The 17198-nt window shown below is 39.7% G+C and overlaps 1 protein-coding gene across 1 annotated transcript in view; it reads left to right on the top strand.

Moving 5' to 3' along the window:
• The window catches only part of col7a1l (collagen type VII alpha 1-like), a 47053-nt gene that overhangs the window by 22774 nt on the left and 7081 nt on the right, over positions 1 to 17198 (top strand). Inside the window, exons 48-106 of the mRNA XM_028419095.1 lie at positions 6 to 86; positions 283 to 318; positions 410 to 454; positions 553 to 624; positions 773 to 808; positions 1071 to 1097; positions 1271 to 1309; positions 1388 to 1450; positions 1583 to 1621; positions 1697 to 1741; positions 1875 to 1907; positions 2134 to 2199; positions 2418 to 2462; positions 2585 to 2620; positions 2703 to 2729; positions 2810 to 2881; positions 3015 to 3077; positions 3304 to 3321; positions 3427 to 3462; positions 3549 to 3587; positions 3680 to 3715; positions 3804 to 3938; positions 4137 to 4235; positions 4647 to 4853; positions 5105 to 5212; positions 5888 to 5932; positions 6215 to 6286; positions 6647 to 6706; positions 6804 to 6848; positions 7026 to 7100; positions 7305 to 7355; positions 8396 to 8443; positions 8513 to 8566; positions 8662 to 8700; positions 8795 to 9216; positions 9307 to 9412; positions 9520 to 9555; positions 10421 to 10447; positions 10520 to 10579; positions 10917 to 11042; positions 11193 to 11264; positions 11358 to 11393; positions 11538 to 11597; positions 11730 to 11774; positions 11860 to 11895; positions 12559 to 12594; positions 12725 to 12781; positions 13148 to 13219; positions 13319 to 13390; positions 13462 to 13497; positions 13568 to 13648; positions 13753 to 13806; positions 13890 to 13943; positions 14037 to 14099; positions 14180 to 14242; positions 14325 to 14441; positions 15317 to 15394; positions 16038 to 16091; positions 16184 to 16232. Coding sequence (XP_028274896.1) covers positions 6 to 86; positions 283 to 318; positions 410 to 454; positions 553 to 624; positions 773 to 808; positions 1071 to 1097; positions 1271 to 1309; positions 1388 to 1450; positions 1583 to 1621; positions 1697 to 1741; positions 1875 to 1907; positions 2134 to 2199; positions 2418 to 2462; positions 2585 to 2620; positions 2703 to 2729; positions 2810 to 2881; positions 3015 to 3077; positions 3304 to 3321; positions 3427 to 3462; positions 3549 to 3587; positions 3680 to 3715; positions 3804 to 3938; positions 4137 to 4235; positions 4647 to 4853; positions 5105 to 5212; positions 5888 to 5932; positions 6215 to 6286; positions 6647 to 6706; positions 6804 to 6848; positions 7026 to 7100; positions 7305 to 7355; positions 8396 to 8443; positions 8513 to 8566; positions 8662 to 8700; positions 8795 to 9216; positions 9307 to 9412; positions 9520 to 9555; positions 10421 to 10447; positions 10520 to 10579; positions 10917 to 11042; positions 11193 to 11264; positions 11358 to 11393; positions 11538 to 11597; positions 11730 to 11774; positions 11860 to 11895; positions 12559 to 12594; positions 12725 to 12781; positions 13148 to 13219; positions 13319 to 13390; positions 13462 to 13497; positions 13568 to 13648; positions 13753 to 13806; positions 13890 to 13943; positions 14037 to 14099; positions 14180 to 14242; positions 14325 to 14441; positions 15317 to 15394; positions 16038 to 16091; positions 16184 to 16232 — 3904 coding nt within the window. The remainder of the gene's footprint in view (positions 1 to 5; positions 87 to 282; positions 319 to 409; positions 455 to 552; positions 625 to 772; positions 809 to 1070; positions 1098 to 1270; positions 1310 to 1387; positions 1451 to 1582; positions 1622 to 1696; positions 1742 to 1874; positions 1908 to 2133; positions 2200 to 2417; positions 2463 to 2584; positions 2621 to 2702; positions 2730 to 2809; positions 2882 to 3014; positions 3078 to 3303; positions 3322 to 3426; positions 3463 to 3548; positions 3588 to 3679; positions 3716 to 3803; positions 3939 to 4136; positions 4236 to 4646; positions 4854 to 5104; positions 5213 to 5887; positions 5933 to 6214; positions 6287 to 6646; positions 6707 to 6803; positions 6849 to 7025; positions 7101 to 7304; positions 7356 to 8395; positions 8444 to 8512; positions 8567 to 8661; positions 8701 to 8794; positions 9217 to 9306; positions 9413 to 9519; positions 9556 to 10420; positions 10448 to 10519; positions 10580 to 10916; positions 11043 to 11192; positions 11265 to 11357; positions 11394 to 11537; positions 11598 to 11729; positions 11775 to 11859; positions 11896 to 12558; positions 12595 to 12724; positions 12782 to 13147; positions 13220 to 13318; positions 13391 to 13461; positions 13498 to 13567; positions 13649 to 13752; positions 13807 to 13889; positions 13944 to 14036; positions 14100 to 14179; positions 14243 to 14324; positions 14442 to 15316; positions 15395 to 16037; positions 16092 to 16183; positions 16233 to 17198) is intronic.

The following is a 17198-nucleotide window of genomic DNA, read 5'->3' on the forward strand; positions in this document are numbered from 1 at the left end:
TTCAGGGGCATGACGGCTCTAAAGGTGAAAAAGGGAATATTGGCTTACGTGGCAATCCTGGAGAACCAGGATTAAGAGGTAAAGATGTAAGTAAATCCTGAGTGGTTGTTGCAGCAATGATTCTATTGCCTGTTGTTTATGCAGAAGAAGGAGAAGAAGAGTAGAGCGTGTACAGATAAAAGAATTCATTTCAGCTGGAGCACAGAAAAATGATGAGTTGTGCCTGGGTAAATATTTATATATGTAATACTTGTTGACTGTTCTTTGTGTGTGTGTGTGTAGGGTATATCTGGAGTTAAAGGTGACCCAGGGATGAAGGTACAGTTAAACATGATTTGAACTTAAAAACCTTTTTCATGGTGTGTGTGAGGCTTTAGCCAATAAAATATTTTATTTTTCTCTTTCACAGGGTGATCAAGGGCCACCTGGAGAACCCGGCGACAGGGGAATCAGGGTATTTCTTTTGAAGCTGAAAAAAATGATGATGAAAAAATTTGGGGCTCTGATTGCAAAAAGATTAAACCTTTTAATTCCTTTCTTGTTGTGCATCAGGGTCCTCTAGGGTTACCAGGACGACCAGGGGACCCTGGAGAAAAAGGTGACGGGGGGAAACCCGGCCTGTCTGTAAGTCAAGATTAAAATAAACCTGAAGATGTCTTTACCATTCTGTTAATCCATTTGTTATGTAGTGTGGCTATAAATATAAGTAACTACAATAATTCTGATTTAATTGCAATGCTTTCACAAAACTTCATTTTTTCCTTTTTAAAAGGGTACTGACGGAAACAAGGGTGAAAAAGGAGAGCCGGTATGTTCCAGTCTCACTGATGATCATGTTCATTGACCACATTCTTCTCTGTCACCGTCCTCACAATCTGCTATCCTCCTGTGACTTCACGATTTCTGCTGTGATATGTAGAGTAATTAACTTTTTTGTGTGTGCCACCCTTGAGCGCTCCTTTATTTTTTTTTTCCCTTTTGTGTTGCAAATGCGGACTATGTTTAGCAGTGTGACGCCTTCAATTTTAACTGTTTTGTCTCCTCTTGATCACGCTGCCCTCATCACAAAGGGAAAACCTGGGCCTCCGGGAACACAAGTAAACAAATCTCTCTTATCATTTTTTGACAAGTCGTCATCAGTTCAACCATGTTTGACAGAAACATTTGATGCAACAACAGTCTCCCCTAAGACCTCATGTCTGTCGCCAATCAGCTGAAAGTTGATGTTGGTCTGTGAGTTAACTTTGGATTTCTGACTCTATCCTATCAGATTATTGCAGACAACAACATACTGACCAGGGTGATTAAGGTAACATTAAAGCACATCATCCTCTTAGTCTCATCTTGTCTTATGAATTAATTCATTTTTTTATTTGCTTACCTTCAGGGTGAGCCAGGAGAGCCTGGTCAGCCTGGGTTGAGAGGCGAAACTGGCCTACCTGGGCCAAGGGTGAGTCTTTCACCTGTCACAAATAAACATGTAGTGCAAGATGATCAGGACTACCATGACACCAGGTGCAGTATCACATGAAATATAGGGAGTAAAGATAATTATTATTCAAGTATTTCTCTGTCTGTCCAGGGTCCAGAGGGGAAGCCTGGACTACCAGGATCATCTCTGGTTTGTGTATAATATGTTTAAATTAATATACTGTTATACAATATGTGTTTAAATATGAAATATGTGGCTTTTCAGGGTGGTTCTGGTAGAGATGGACTTGATGGGTTACCAGGAATGAAGGTTATTTAAATTCATACAGTGTTACTTGTATATTAAATAAGAGTTTATTGAAACAGTATTAAAATACACCCATAAATTACTTTGATTACTTCTGATATGAGTGTACTCACAGAATGTTTTATAATAACTGCAGGGTGAGCAGGGGCAGAAAGGAGAGCTTGGACCGGTGAGTTCATCAGTTTATTTATTTGTTTGTTTGTGGTTGACAAAATACGTCTTTAACCACACACTCAGAATATATACTGGGTCTCAGAGAACTCATCCTGTGGACCCAGCCAGTTTAGATGTTTTTGAGTGGGAAACAAACTGAGGATCAAGGGTGTGATGATGTCTTTGAACAAACTCAAATCTCTCCACATTTTTCCCTTATGAAAATGTCTGTTTGTGAACAGCGAGGAGAAAAAGGCGACCCGGGTCGAGTCGGGATTGCTGGAATGCCCGGCTTACCAGGAACTCCTGTGAGTACCACTACTGGTAACACAGCTGGCTGAAGCATCACTATCCATCTTTTATACGTTTTTAATGTGACAGTTTGAAGCCTACATTGAAGCCAATTTAACAAAATATATTTTTGCTTCAGGTGTGTAATTAGCAGGGGCCACATGTTTTTTTTCCACCATAATCATCTGAACGTGTCTGCAGAGATTATAGTTGATGTATTTCCTCCTCTCTGCAGGGGAGACCTGGCATTGATGGGAAGAGGGGCCTGCCAGGAAAAGATGTGAGGAGCATTTTTGGTACAATTACACCACTATGCTGTGTGATCCTGTGGATATACTTCTATTACATTATTTGGACTTTTCCTTCTCTTGGGTTTTGGAAATATTGTTGTTTTTTTCACAGGGAGAGAGAGGACCCAAAGGAGATGATGGCAAAAAGGTTGGAACTTTTTTTTGCAACCATCTAAAACTTTTTTGAAGCTCTTTTTTAATGTGTGTGCTTACATACATGTTTATTTCAGGGGGATAAGGGCGGTGCAGGTGCAAATGTAAGTGGTTTTAAAAGAATTAAAAATGTCTTCAAGAGTAATAATAAGATTGCAACTTAGCCTTGACTGTTTGTTCACAGGGTAAAGATGGCAGCAAGGGTGAACCTGGACCTCCAGGTTTGCCTGGTAGGCAAGTGCTTGTCACTGCTGAGGTAAAAATAAACCTGCGTTTTTATAGATTTGTTCAGAAAAGCAGATTTCCTATCTCTGTGTGAACCTTCAGTTTGGCTCAATTCCATTCAGAAAAAAACACAATTTCCTCTCACTACTTGGACGCATTTTCAGGGCGCCACCATTGACGAGATCCGAGAAGCGTTTCCAATCCCTATGGGCCCCCCGGGAGCCACGGTGAGTTGGAAACTCAGCATGTTTCTGCACACTCACAGATAACAGCACGTCATTTTAGCGGTTGCATGGCATATTTGATATGTCGCCTGCATGAAATTGAGTCATCACTGAGCGATGATGAGTGTAGTGCTTTTTGATGTGGGCTGCACACTGATATAGTGAGCATGATGTCATGCATTGTAGATGCATGTTCAAATGTCTTGCTGCTCTGTTTCTGTGTGTTTAGGGTTCACCCGGAATGAAGGTAAGATAATAGTGCTCAATAATTGTGTTCATGTTGAAGTGAGTCAAAAACAAAACAAACACTAATATGTGCTTGGAGGCTGATTTATCTTTATTTTTGTTGCAGGGTGATAAAGGTGAAAGAGGCTCAAAAGGAGAGAAGGTAAGGGGATGATGAGATATATCCCTCAAAAACATGGAAATGGATGTTGCATTGTTTTTATTGTCGTTACTTTCATGTTTCTACAGGGTGAAACTGGAGTTCCTGGAAAGTCTTTGGAGATGAAGGTTGATGCAGGCTATGATAATACATACATCTAGCCAGGTTACATTATTACAACAATAAGTCTTTGAACAACATTTCTTTCCTCCACATTTAGGACATTGAAATGATGTTTGAAGTCTATGGCATAAGGGTGAGCTCTGAGCATGACCGTGTATACATACACACATTTTTTGTTGTTATAGTAAAAGTCTAATATTGTTGGGTGTTTCTTTCCTCAGCTGCCTTTGCTGAAGGCTTTGATTGACAGGTTGCTGCAGGATGGCATAGAGGAGCTGCTTCATGTCCTCAGCGCCTCTAAGAAAACAAAAGAAAACACAGGAACTCACACCTCCAACGTCATCACAGAGTACACAGTATGTTTTCTCCAGAGAAAACTGCATGTGTGTTCTCTCATGGGGTTATAATACATCTTATCAAACAATACTGTCTGCAGAAAAAATGTTAAATCATCATCTGCTTTGGTATTTTATAGGTCCTAATTCTTTTTTTAAAAAATGGGTAATAATAATCTAAAAAATGATTGTCATTTTATGTTTGTGTTGTCTTAACAGAGTTCTCTGAAATTTGACCTCACCAGCCAGCCTCTGTCAGAGATTGACACCATTGAGAACCCTGATTTAGGTGACCAGCATCCTGAATCTTTGACAATTGTAAGTAGCCTTAACCACCATCTATAGCTTAAGAAAAAGGTCAACCTGTATGATGAAATCATGCCCAAGTGAGACCAGTCAGATAGCAGATAATTACATCTAGGTGTGGGCAGCAAAACTCCTTGGAGTTAAATCAGCAAATTAGTAAAACTGTTTCCAAGATAAATAAACTTGACTTCAGGATGTTTTTGGGTATTGTCTTCTCTGTTTAGCATGGCAGAATACTGCTAAAATTATATGAGCATTTGTCTCTGTCATCTGGTTCTCTGTGTATGTGTGTGTCTGTCTGTTGTATGAGCCAATACAGAAATCAAGGGAAATCTCTGTCATTTCACATGTTTTCACCTACTGTGTTCTCAGCACGCTTTTACAGCCTAATTTCTGCCCCTGATTGTGTCTTTTGATCTGAAGGACCCTTTAAAAGAAACGGCTGAGGGCCCTACGTTATGGACCGTCACCACCACACTGAATGGAGAGCAGGAGCTTGACGGGATTAAGACAAAGCTAAAAGGTTCCACTGGGAAGGAGAGGGTCCACATGGAGAGCGATGAAGTGTCTCCACTCAAAATTAATCTGACTATAGTCAATTCTACTTTCAATTACACCACATCTAAGAAGGTGAGGATGACACAAAACATGAATATTTCAGTGTATATTATATTTTTTCACCTTTCATCTTAATATACAACAAACATATAAACAATGTGATCAATTATTTATTTTAATGGATTATTTAATATACAGAAACAAGTATTATAAAATTGTATTAATAAATTGTGATTAACCTGTTCATGTAATGTTAAAATAAATAAAACCTAAACACTACACTAAATGCTAATTTAATGCTGAAAATGTAATTTGTGTGTCAGACGGTTTCAGGCTTACCTGAAACTGTGATGGAGACCGTTCTCCTCACTCAGGAAGACTCAGTGAAGAAGAGTTTAGGACCAAAGAAGAAGAACAGGGAGCGTGGGAAAGTAAAGCTACCATGGCTGCTTTATTGATGACTTTATATAACCAAATATAACACAAATAATACCACTTGATCAGTTTACAATAAATATGTTGTTAAAGGACCACACTCCAGTTTCATGTTTTAGCTTTTTTAAATGCATAGAGATCAATGTTAAGGATTTGTGAAGTCCTGTTAGCAGAAATGCATTGTATTACTACAAGTAATGCACTTTGCTAGGTAAAAAACAGGCCATTAGGTTTGCGTGAATGCGGCTATGTTTGCCATACAAATCATTGTCAATCATCTTAGTGAGATGACCTAAAAACACTGTGACTGCACGATGTTACTGATTATTGTACTGTACTCTGCGTCATAACATTCTGTACTCTACGGCCTAGTAATGCCTCCTCAATGGTCTCAGTAATGTATACATCAGTTGTATGTAAGAAATCGGCTGAAACATGCAGAGCCTGTGGTGTGGTCCTATACTTATACATAGTTCTAAACTGTCTTACTGTAAACAGTAAAGGCTCCTAATCATCTGATCTTATGTTATTTTTTTAAATATATTTGATAATCATTAACTACTTATCTCTGTCTTTAATTATCTCTCTAAACGTATCAGGCATACCTGATCATCTGAAGCATGAGAAACTTTTATCTCTTCTCTCTCTCTGACTGTGAACTTCTTAACCAGGGCAAAGGAAATAAAGGACGACATAAGAGGCAGAGACAACGCCTGGTAAATGTCCTTAACAGGGTTTAAACTGAACGTAACTCCACATAACCCTAAAGTTAAACAAGCACTAATAATAATAAGGCATTATTAGAAATAATCGCTTTGTTGCTCAAATTTAGTAGTTATAAATTTAACACACGTGACTAACTGGCATGTGTTTCTTCTTATTATAAAGACAACAAATTGGTTGCTTTGTAGTCGATGGCTTCCAGTCTTTCACACAGATGATGATGGTGCTCTTAACAGTATCTTCCTATAATAACCATCATTTCTTTCTTTGTTAAGACAAGTGATGAAGCAAAGCAGGAGGAAGAGGAAGAGTTTTATACTGGTGAAGAATACAGTTATGAATATGAGGTAGGCAGCTGCTGCAGTAAATGACTCATTCATGCTCTGCGGGAAACTTTGTTTTAAAGTGACGGTTGTAACAAATTCAGAGCATTGCGAGTGCCTTCTTGTTAACAGCCCCATCAAACTCATGATCCAGTCCCCCTGGTGTGCATATATGTGTGTGTTCTTTATAGCAGCATCTCCAGAAAATGTAATTTATCTGTGCCCACATAAATGCTACAGAGAGTTGATTAATGACACACCCACTACCTGAATTTAATTATTGAGACTAAATTAGTTTGCCATTACAGCCCACTGCATCTGCTCTGCTGTGGGTTTGAGTGTTTAAAAGTTATGATGGGTCTTTTTTTTTAAATTGTGAAACAGGAAGAAGAAGTTTCCACAGATGACCCACTCATCACTCAGGAGAGGGGAGAGAAAGGACAGGTACACTTGCTTCGAACAGAACGCTCTCATCTCATTTCACCTGTATAAATGTGAGGACTCAGTCTTAATGCAAAATGTGTTTTATAATCATATGCAGCTTGAAGTCCAAACAGATGAATCCCCCCATCCCGTGGATATAAAGGTACCGGTAAGCATTTATAATTATGCAGCTCAGATGATAACAAAAACTCAATCACTGGTAGCAGGAGTGTATGCTGATAGAAGGCCAACAAAGACAGCTGAGCTCAGCTACGTGCTGCACTGTTGTACCTGAAGAATAATAATGTTCATGTGTGTGTGTGTGTTTTTATCTGTGTAGGAGGCACACACACACAGTCCTGCTCAGTTAGAAATCTCCAGCAGTCCTCTGATGCACAAAGAAACAGATGCACAGGTGAGTCTACACATCACGTGTGGGTGCAAACAAAAAACCACAAACAACTGTCAGAGTCTGCCCCTCTGTTCTATAATGGCCATGTTTATTCAAATATGTCCAAGAGATATCATGTGGAAAAGATAACCTTTGATTTTTTTGTAAGTGTATTTACATTATTTACATGTTCTCTGACCTTCTACCTTCTTCTGTTATTTTGACCAGGACGACGTGTTGCTGCCTACCCCACCTGACACGACAGAGGCACCAGATAAGGTAGAGATTTTAAAACTTATACACGTCTAACACTTCACTGAATGTCTCTGCAGATCCTTGCATGCCTTGGAATGCAAACTCTTATTTAACACATGGGCATGATTGACAAGAGCTTGAATAAAATGAAGGATGGGCTTCACTTTAGCATTTAATGAATAAATCATACTAAGACCTTCTCTTCTGAAAGTTTCACCAGTGCAAAGCAGTGCATATGATTGCAAACAGATTGTAAATGGATTGGCAAAGAATAAGCATGAGACAGAACAGCATGCTTTTAGCATGATTTCTCTAAAGCTTGTCTGAATGAGCTGAAAAACTGCAGCCAAGACAGCAATGATTTTACTGAGAAATAAACTTCCAGAGAGTTTTAATACTTTCTCTCCCTCTCGTTGTTTTTTTTTTAAACAGGAAATCTCTTAATTCCCAAGAGACTGAGACTATAGAGTCTTATTCATTCATAAGAAAGCACTACAATGGAGAGTGTGAATAAACTGTGAACCGTTTTCTCTGGTGAGGAACCCTGAACCTGACCAACGTTTCATGAGGGGGGACTTCTTTCCACACAATCTGCAAAAATCAGGCACCACTAAGATCTTAAAGTTGTGTCCTCTTCTTTAGTTTGTTTCTTCACTTATTTCCTTACCTTTTGGAGCTCCTAATTTATTTATTGCAAGTACTTCTTTGTAACTAATACATCAATATTGAATTTTCAAACAAGATGAATTTTTATTTATTAAAACATGGACAAAAATGTTTTTTGTTTTTTTTTAAACTTCATCAAAAATTTTCAATACCAATCATATTATTTTGAATTTAGTAGTACTATAAGCAACTATGTAGTCTGAAAAAACACTCTTTTCACTGGTGAAATTTACTTGTTATTACACTGCCTCTGTTTAACCTCTCTGTGCATGTATGCTTCAGTAAAACAAACAAAAAAACATTCTGAAGTTCTGTCTGTGTCTTCCTTTGGACAATTTGCACACATCGGTATTGACTGTGTTAAATTTGCTTATGGAAAGTTGTGGTGCACTCAACAGGTGCTTCAAATCAGGCTGAAAAGACACATCTCCCCATCTGACTCCATGGTAGGTTTAACCTGAGTTAGTAGAATATATACATACATACATGCAGTAATAATAATTTTTATATTTTAGGCATATATGCCAGGTGCACCAGGTGGAAGAAATCGGTTTAAGGAGGCACAAAAAGTAATTATTTTCCTTGCATATTTCCAGTTGTGTGACTCACGGTGCATCAAATTGAATTTGAGCATATTTCATTTATTCCTTTATTTTAATTCCAGCATCTGTCTGCTGGGGCTCGAGGTTACAGCAGCTGGAATGTAAGTCCGAAATCAGTAGTACAGTTAAAGAGTTAACAGAGTGGTGCGATTAAGAGTTGTGTCCAACAAAAAAAAAAACAAATGTTTTTTTCAGACGAATAAGAAAGAAAATCCTCACCTTCAAACAGCAACCAGGAATGAAGGGCATAAAATTAGAGAGAGGTGGAGATACAGTGATACAGACAGAGAGAGTCATACAGAAACACAGGGTGGAAGAGAGGAGCTGGATAATGCTGAAGAACCGGAGGAGTGGGATAGGGAGAAAGAAGTAGCACCAGGTGAAGATACAGAAACAGGCCATGATCCAGTGTATGAGGAGGAGGAAAGGAGCGGAGACTACGACTGGGGGACTGAAGAAGATGTTGATCGAGAACGGGAGAGGGAGGAAGACGACGACCTGGAGAGGGAGAGAGAGAGGGAAAGGTTGGAGATGGAGAGAGAGAGGAAGGAGTTGGAGAAAGAGAAGGAGGCTGAGATGGAGCTGGAGAGAGAGGAGATGGAGAAGGAGAGGATGGAGCAGGAGAGGGAGGAATGGGAGAAAAAGAGGATGGAGATGGAGAGGGAAAGGACAGAGCAGGAAGGGGACAGAGATTTAGAGAGGGAGAGGGAGGAATGGGAGAGGAGGAGGTCGGAGATGGAGAAAAGGAGAGAGGGACATTATGATGAAGAAACTGGACAATACCCATATCCTCCAGAGTACTTTTTCTTGAAGGTAAGATCACAAAGTGTGACGTTACGGCACTCCGCCTCACCTCCAGATAATTAGATTTCATCAAGGTCCAATAAAATAATGGAAGTCATATATTTCCTGTGCAACAGGGGCAGCAAGGTGAGGATGGAAAACCAGGACGGAAGGTGACCACAAACACAACTAACATTCATAATAAACATAAAACATAATAACATCTTTAAAAAGAGGTTTATTGATTTATTTATTGAGTTGTATTGAATTTAGAAAATCACAGCATTAAATAAATAAATTTTTACATTTATTTATCATTCTGAAAAAAGTGGGAAAAACAGATTTCAGGTTTTTATAAATTCATAAATTTTGAAGAAAAAAATCAGACAAGGTCAATATTCTAACAAAAATCCTGATTCTTGTCTGAAAAGTTTAAAACATTCTGAAAAAAGCCAAAAATATGATATTTTTTTGTCAGACTGTAAGCGATGTCCTGCAGCTGCAATAGCATATATACGTATTTATAATTTGTTATCCATATTTATGAATAAGAATTTGGCTGAAAATTATTAAGATGAATCATTTACATTTATTGCTAGAATGGACTCAATGGAGTCACTGATATTATCACTCTGATTGAACAGCATAATTATCATCCTCAGCTCACAAAGCCTCGATGACAGTCACCACTTGAAATGTGCCACCAGTTTATAAAAATATCATGGCTGCTTCCCTGCCTACCCACATTGCATCAGTAAATGACATCAGAGCTCGGGGAGAGCTTCTCTCTCTTCTCGCCTGTCAGTGAAGCTGGTCGAGTCCAGGCCTTTGATGTCCCCTCCGCTCTATTTCTGTGTGACTGTGAGACAGTAGATTAAAGCAGACATTAATAATTCCCCTTGTTAAACATGCTGACAAGTCTGTTTTTTTTTAGTTCAAATTCCTCTGAGTTTGTTTATTTGGGCACATGAAAAAGACGTGTCATGATGAACTCCATCTCTCTAACTGATGCTCTTTTTGTAATTTTTTTTTATTCAGGGTGAAATCGGTGAAAAGGGACAAAAGGTAAATACAAAAAGTTAAGATTTTACTTTGAAGGACTTCACAGACTCATGAGGCTGTTTTACATGCTTGTAGGGCGAACCAGGCATCGGCCACAGAGGGCCCGAGGGTCAGGCTGGACCTCCAGGACAGAAGGTGACATTTCCCTGCTTCCTCCAACAGAATATAAAATAATGTACATACAAGAACACCCCACTAAACCAATTAATCCCACACAGTCTTTCATAACATTCAATTTGATAGACTTTATTTCTCATTGCATTTTTAATTTAGCGGATGTAATTGGCTCAGCGGCTCACTTGCTCATTTAAAATTACATCTGAGCTTTTAATTTGATAAAGATATGAACGACTTTATTTGAAAGCAATTATTCAAAAGTAATAGAAGAACTGAATAACAACTTAACACGAAACAGGTGATGAGTAACTGTTTGTTGTCCCACTTCCTTCTTTTTTTCTGTGTTGCCCTTTAGGGGGAGCCGGGTGAGCCGGGACCTCCAGGTGCTCAGGGTATCCAGGGTATCCGTGGCAACGCAGGAATCCAGGGTTCCCCGGGACTTAGGGGCCCTCCAGGAGATCCTGGAGAGCCGGGTAGAGAGGTACTTCAATGTATATCAGTTACTGGGAGGCCCTTGACTTCTTTTTTTCATGTGGAGATTTCTGCAGATTAACATGTAGGAACAAAAGAAACTTTTGAAACTTGAAACCAAGTATTGGTATGAGGTGGAGTGTTTGGTGTGTTGTTGTAGGGTGACCGGGGTAAAAGAGGGAAAAATGGATCCCCAGGAGCTCCTGGACCCCGAGGATCACCAGGTTCTCACGTATGGAAACACTCTTTTATTTCTTTGGAGCTTTAACTTTAAATGCAGTTTTTAAAACCTCAAAAATAACGACAACATATATCTCTAATAAAGGGTCTGCCTGGTGTGAATGGAGTAAAAGGAGAAAAGGTACTGTACATAAACTCAAGTTGTTGATTCTAAAGATTAGGACTGTACTGTCACTTGGTCTATATGTCTGTGCATCATCTGGACAAGTTGACAAAGTGTCTTCAAAATTGTCACAAATGTTCATTTACTTATTTTGCCTTCCAGGGTGACAGTATTCCAGGTGAGCCCGGTGCCAGAGGGCTGGCTGGCATCTCAGGAAAAAGGGTGAGCTCAGTTCATCCAGCTTAAATCTTTTTAATAAAAACTGTGTCCACTTTGTCATTCCTTATATTTTGTTTTACATCCCTGTCTTAACTTCATGATGTCATATATTTGTCTTTAATCTTACATTGTCAGGGAGAAAAGGGCGCTCCGGGTGTCAAGGGGCTTCCTGGGCTCATAGTAAGCAACTTTTAAAAACATATTAAATTATAATTTGATTTAAGGCCATTAGAGTTTCATTTGTAACTTTTTTTTCTGTCACCAGGGTCTAAAAGGCTTGCGTGGTGACAAAGGCGCAAAGGTTAGCAGGTTTTGTTTTACTCATTGTCATTTTTCTATCATAATAATCATCATAATGAAGCCTCATGTCCTGGACTTTCACTTTCAGCAGAGAGGAAAGGTGGTAGATTTGGACTCATTTAATCTGTGCCAACTTTCTAACATATTGTTGTAAAACCTCTCAACCAGGCAACATATTTCTATAAGTTGCCACCAAAAAAGACTGAAGAAGCATGAAAATACAACAACTCCGAGGAGATCGGTGAACCTCACCACCTCGCCTGCGCTCCACCTTCATTTACACGTGACTCTCTTATTATGGATGTGTGCGTCAGCAGTGACATATGAGGTCTGAATGAATGGGACATTTGAATGTCCTGATAAGAGTCAAGAGTCCTTTCATTTCATAGAGAGCAATCTCCCATTCAGTCTGAAGTGACAGCAGGTCGTGTTGATTGAAGTGATGTCAGCTGTCTGACTCCCCTTTTATTTGTTTGTCTCCTCTCTATTGAAGTGTCACAACTGAGGTGCTACTCTGTGATTTATTTATCACACTCATACCTATCAAACAACACTAAAGCCACTAAAGTCATGTTGTGCCTTTATGGTTTGTATCAATCTGGATTACATGGTAACATGGAAAAGTCAGATCTAATCAGTGTTTTTGTTGATGTCTTCTCCTCAGGGAGACCGCGGGTTACCTGGAGTCAGAGGAGAAAGGGTATGAGTATGACATGTTGCATTATTACATATGAGCTGGTGCGGATCAAATTACAGCAGGGCTTCATATGCAGTGTCTTTGCATGTCTACATTCATTTGCACGAGTTCACAGTTTAATTCTCTCCTACAGGGGAGTGTGCTTCAAATCCAAGGACCTCAAGGATTCAAAGGATCCAAAGGGGACGCAGTGAGACTCTTTTTAGTTTGTATGCCAGTGTATATTTAAAGGGACAGTTCGCTCTAAAGTCAAATTAACATATTCATTTTGGTTTGATCAGGTCCTGAGATTTCTGTCTTCTCTCCAGTATAAGAGAACTAGATGGCACTTAGCTTCAGTGTTCAGAGGGCCAGCCAGATCCTTAAGAAATTTAATGAAGGATCTGCATCCCTGCACAGAGAGTATAACATATCTACCCATGACAAATAAATGAATGTTTTTATCCAGTCACACTGTCAGAAGCTCAAGTCGGCCATCGTTGGGTTGAACTGTCACCTTAAATGTAACTCCAGCAATACAAAGTAAGCAATACAACTTTGAGGTACTTTGTTTCAGGGTGAACGAGGTCATCCAGGTTTTGATGGGGATAAAGGAGAAAAAGGCGAGGATGGTCCTCCAGGTGTCAAGGTAATGAATTTGGACACCAACATTTCAACAAATGAATATTCTTATTCAGAACTTGGAAATGTTTAGCAATACATCTACAAGTGTTTTATGCTGTTTAAGGGCCTGAAGGGTAATCCTGGTACTAAGGGTGCATTAGGTCGCTTTGGAGCACGTGGACCAGTTGGACAGAAGGTTAGTAAGACCTGCAGATTCAGTTAAGGGTTTGGTGTTATTGTTTGTGATAACTCCCTTTTTGTTTGTAGGGGGATTCAGGAGAGCCAGGACTTGATGGAGTCAAAGTAATGTCACAAAATTGTTAAAACTGCAACATTTTTGGAGCCTGTAACACATCTTTGGATATGATTTAAGGGTCACAATGGAGATCATGGAGTGGACGGGGCGAAAGGGGATAAAGGAGACATCGGACTGCAAGGCCAGAAGGGCGATCAGGTACATAATAAACACAATAAATAACAAACCACATTTTATCAAAGGTACAAAATGTTTTAATATATTTATTTTCTATGATTGTTCTGATGTTTTTTGTGTCACAGGGGGATCCAGGAGAACCCGGCTTACCAGGAGACAAAGGGGAGAAAGGAGAGAAGGTGAGAGAGGCGAATTATATATTTTCCTCAAAATTATTGCTTTAAGTTGTTTAAATAAAATTGTGTTACCTATGCTTAAAAAGGGTTTTAGAGGTTTTCCTGGACGCATTGGGAGTTCTGGCCTGGATGGACCAAAGGTTAGCTCTTAGGCTGTGATTAAACCAAAGAAAACTTATAGAAATTATAGAAGACTGACATCTAAAGAAATGTTCATTTATACTGTACAACAGGGTGACACGGGGTTAACTGGCACACCGGGGATGCCTGGGCTGAATGGACTCACAGGCCGCAAGGTAAATATTTACCGGTAAATGTTTTTTGTTTCTCTTCTTCAACTTACTCAGTTTGTATTTTTCTTGCTGTGAAATATTAGGGGGATAAAGGACAAGGAGGGATCAATGGGGCTGATGGTGATCCAGGAATAAAGGGAGAAAAGGTAAATGAAGAATCAGCCGTTTCTGAATCTTCCCCTTTACAAACACCTGCATGTTCATTTTCTCTGTTTTTGTTTAATTCAGGGTGCTGCAGGTTTCCCAGGGTTCCCTGGGTTTAAGGGATCAGCAGGGAGCCCTGGAAGGCATGGTGATGAGGGGTCACCAGGACCACCGGGACCTCGTGGGGACATAGGGCCTATGGTAGACTTTGCTCTGTGTACTCATGAAACCTACTACTGTACTAAAAGCAAAAGTACTCCTCTATCCTCCAGCTCCTCCTGAGGAATCCTAAGCTAGTCCCTGGCCAGTGGGGTGTAGATTTTAAATCCCTTTTCCCATCACCTGTGCATGAGACCTCAAAATATTGGACCTCCATCTGCAGGCTCTTTCTGTTAAAATGGACTAAATCATCTGCAAAGAGATGTGAACTTTCCCCATTATTACCTTTCATTTGTGCTACTAGATCCACATTTATCCTGCGCACTGGTCCTTAAAAAAGTACTCATCAACTTTTTCAAAGTCTGCTGTACGTCAGCAGTGTAGCTGGCCTGTTTTAATGAAGCCTACACTCGTCTAACAAACCTGATTAATAGTCACAATATAGACTTGAGGTACTTACATACAGGACTGTACTAACTGCATCTCATTTAGAAACACATTTTTGTGCTTAAAAAAAGTGCAAAAAAAAGAGGACACAATGAGGATGAGCTTTGATTACAGTGATCACCATGTCTATGGCAGCCTGTGTACTGCAGCAGTGGCTACAGCAGAGACATGTGCCCAATTAACACACATGCACACACACACACAAACACATACACAGAGCTCTATTTCCGTCTTCAGCTTTCAAGTAATATCTTACTCAATTAGCTCCTTTCAGCTACAATTACCAGACTCTCAGTGTTGACAGGGAGTGGCTGGGAACCTTTAATGAGGATATTCCAAGAATCTACCTAATTGGTGTGTCTTTCATACTGTTTAAAAGTGAGCTATGAGTTGTGCCACTGTGGATTTTTTTTTTTTGCTTGATGACATAGAGGTGATAAAAATAAAAAGCTCACTTTTTCATCAAACAGGGTGAGAGGGGGAGAAGAGGCAGAACAAAGCCATGTCAGAGGGGAGCACCAGGCACTCCGGGTCAAAGAGGACAGAGTGTAAGGACACACACTTCATCTCCAAGCACAATTAGGGCCTCGTGAAGTTTTTTTTTTTAATGTGTGGCATAACTACAGTACAGCAGCAGAACTCCCTTGTCTATGACTCCTGGGAAATGTTGTTCCTGATGTTTTTAAAAATCACCTCTAAAATCTGCTCTAATTGGTTAGTTCCAATGCCTTCAACCTACTGAGAACCCATCATCTGGGGACAACAGCTGATGTTTCAAGGCTTCTTGTGTAGAGAGTATAAGCGTTGTTTTAGGTATTGACTTGACAGTGAAAAGTGTAAGCTTGTTATCAACAGGTTATGCAACCAAAGCCTTCTAATTGGTAGAATAGCCTCTGAATTTTACTTAAATGAATCAGACAGGGATGAAATTGAGGATGAAGATGTTGCTTCTGTAAAGAGGCTGCACATATTTGAACTGAAGCAAGAGAAGGAAAAAACCCATTCCATTGGACACACAGCTATTATATGCCCCAGAGTGCAGAATGAGTCAGCATTTCTTTATTATTTTCTATGACAAACTCTAAAACAACCTTCTTTGTCACCATTGGGTGAGACACTGATGTATAATGCCATAAAATAAATACATTTGATTTCTCTAAATATAAATGGGTACATGTGTTTTCCCTTTAGGGCACTGTGGGTATGGAAGGAGCAAAAGGGGAGAAAGGAGAGCCTGGACTCTCAGTATGTCTTTATCGTGCACACACGCACACATTTAAAATAAACATGCAGTTAAAAAATGGACAAGCCACTAATTCAGAATCTTGTCTTTCAAGCCTGAAGATGTGAAGGAGCTCGTTACGCAGGAGGTGACAGAAAAGTGTGGTAAGACTGTGGACACGTTGGTTGTGGGTGTTGTGCTATTCACTTGAACATTTTGAACCCTCTACAGTATGTGTGCTTCTCTACATTTATCGAAGAGCGAATGGACATGTGCCTCTAGACAGGCCTACATATTGTGTGAGTGTGTGTGTGTGTGTGTGTGGCTATTTGTTATAGAGCTCCTGGGGCAGTAGCATGGCACCCGTGTGTGTTGAGCCATCTGTTATGTTCTCTCAGAGGAACACACACCATGGTGCCAGCAACAGTACCATTCACAAACACGAGATGGCCATTAAGAAGGACACCACACCAAGAAGCTACTACACATACAGGACACTGAAAGGATGCTTTTACTTGTTGTAACATGCCACAATACACAGAACATGTTTAGCAAGAAAAAAATGAAATATTTTGTAAATAAATTATTTTTTCTGCTGTGTTTCACACACTTTTGCTTCGTAAATATTTACATTCCTGTATGCATAAAAATGAAATTTACCAGTGTTTGGAGATATTTTGGGGAATCTCTCCAGCTATTTATGTTTATTAACCCTAACCCGCCCTAACCCCAGGAACATTTCAGAATAAAGGAACCCTTTAATTTGTGGGTATTTGTTGTGTCCTTGCAGGTTTGGAATACAAGTTCGTGGTGAAATCTGTGGATCCAGATGCTACACTTCCAGTGACTGAGAATAAAAATCAGCCCGAAGACATAGAGGCATCTTTCACAGGCCACAAAGATGAAGATGGGGTGGAAAGAGAAGAAGAAGCATTAGAAAAGGAGAACGACATGCCAGGCCCTGTCCCTGTGGTCCTTGGAGAAGAAGGGATCCTCCCAAATCGCACTGGTACAAAATGAAAAAGAAAGCAAAGACTTAGCTGAGGTCGTCAGCATCAAGCAAGAGCAGCAAGCAGAAAGTTAAACAAAGGGGTCATCTCGTCTGCTCATTAGCAAAAAGTAGCCGTGGG

This window comes from Parambassis ranga, chromosome 2 (assembly GCF_900634625.1).
Source record: "Parambassis ranga chromosome 2, fParRan2.1, whole genome shotgun sequence".
Taxonomy (NCBI): Eukaryota; Metazoa; Chordata; class Actinopteri; family Ambassidae; genus Parambassis; species Parambassis ranga.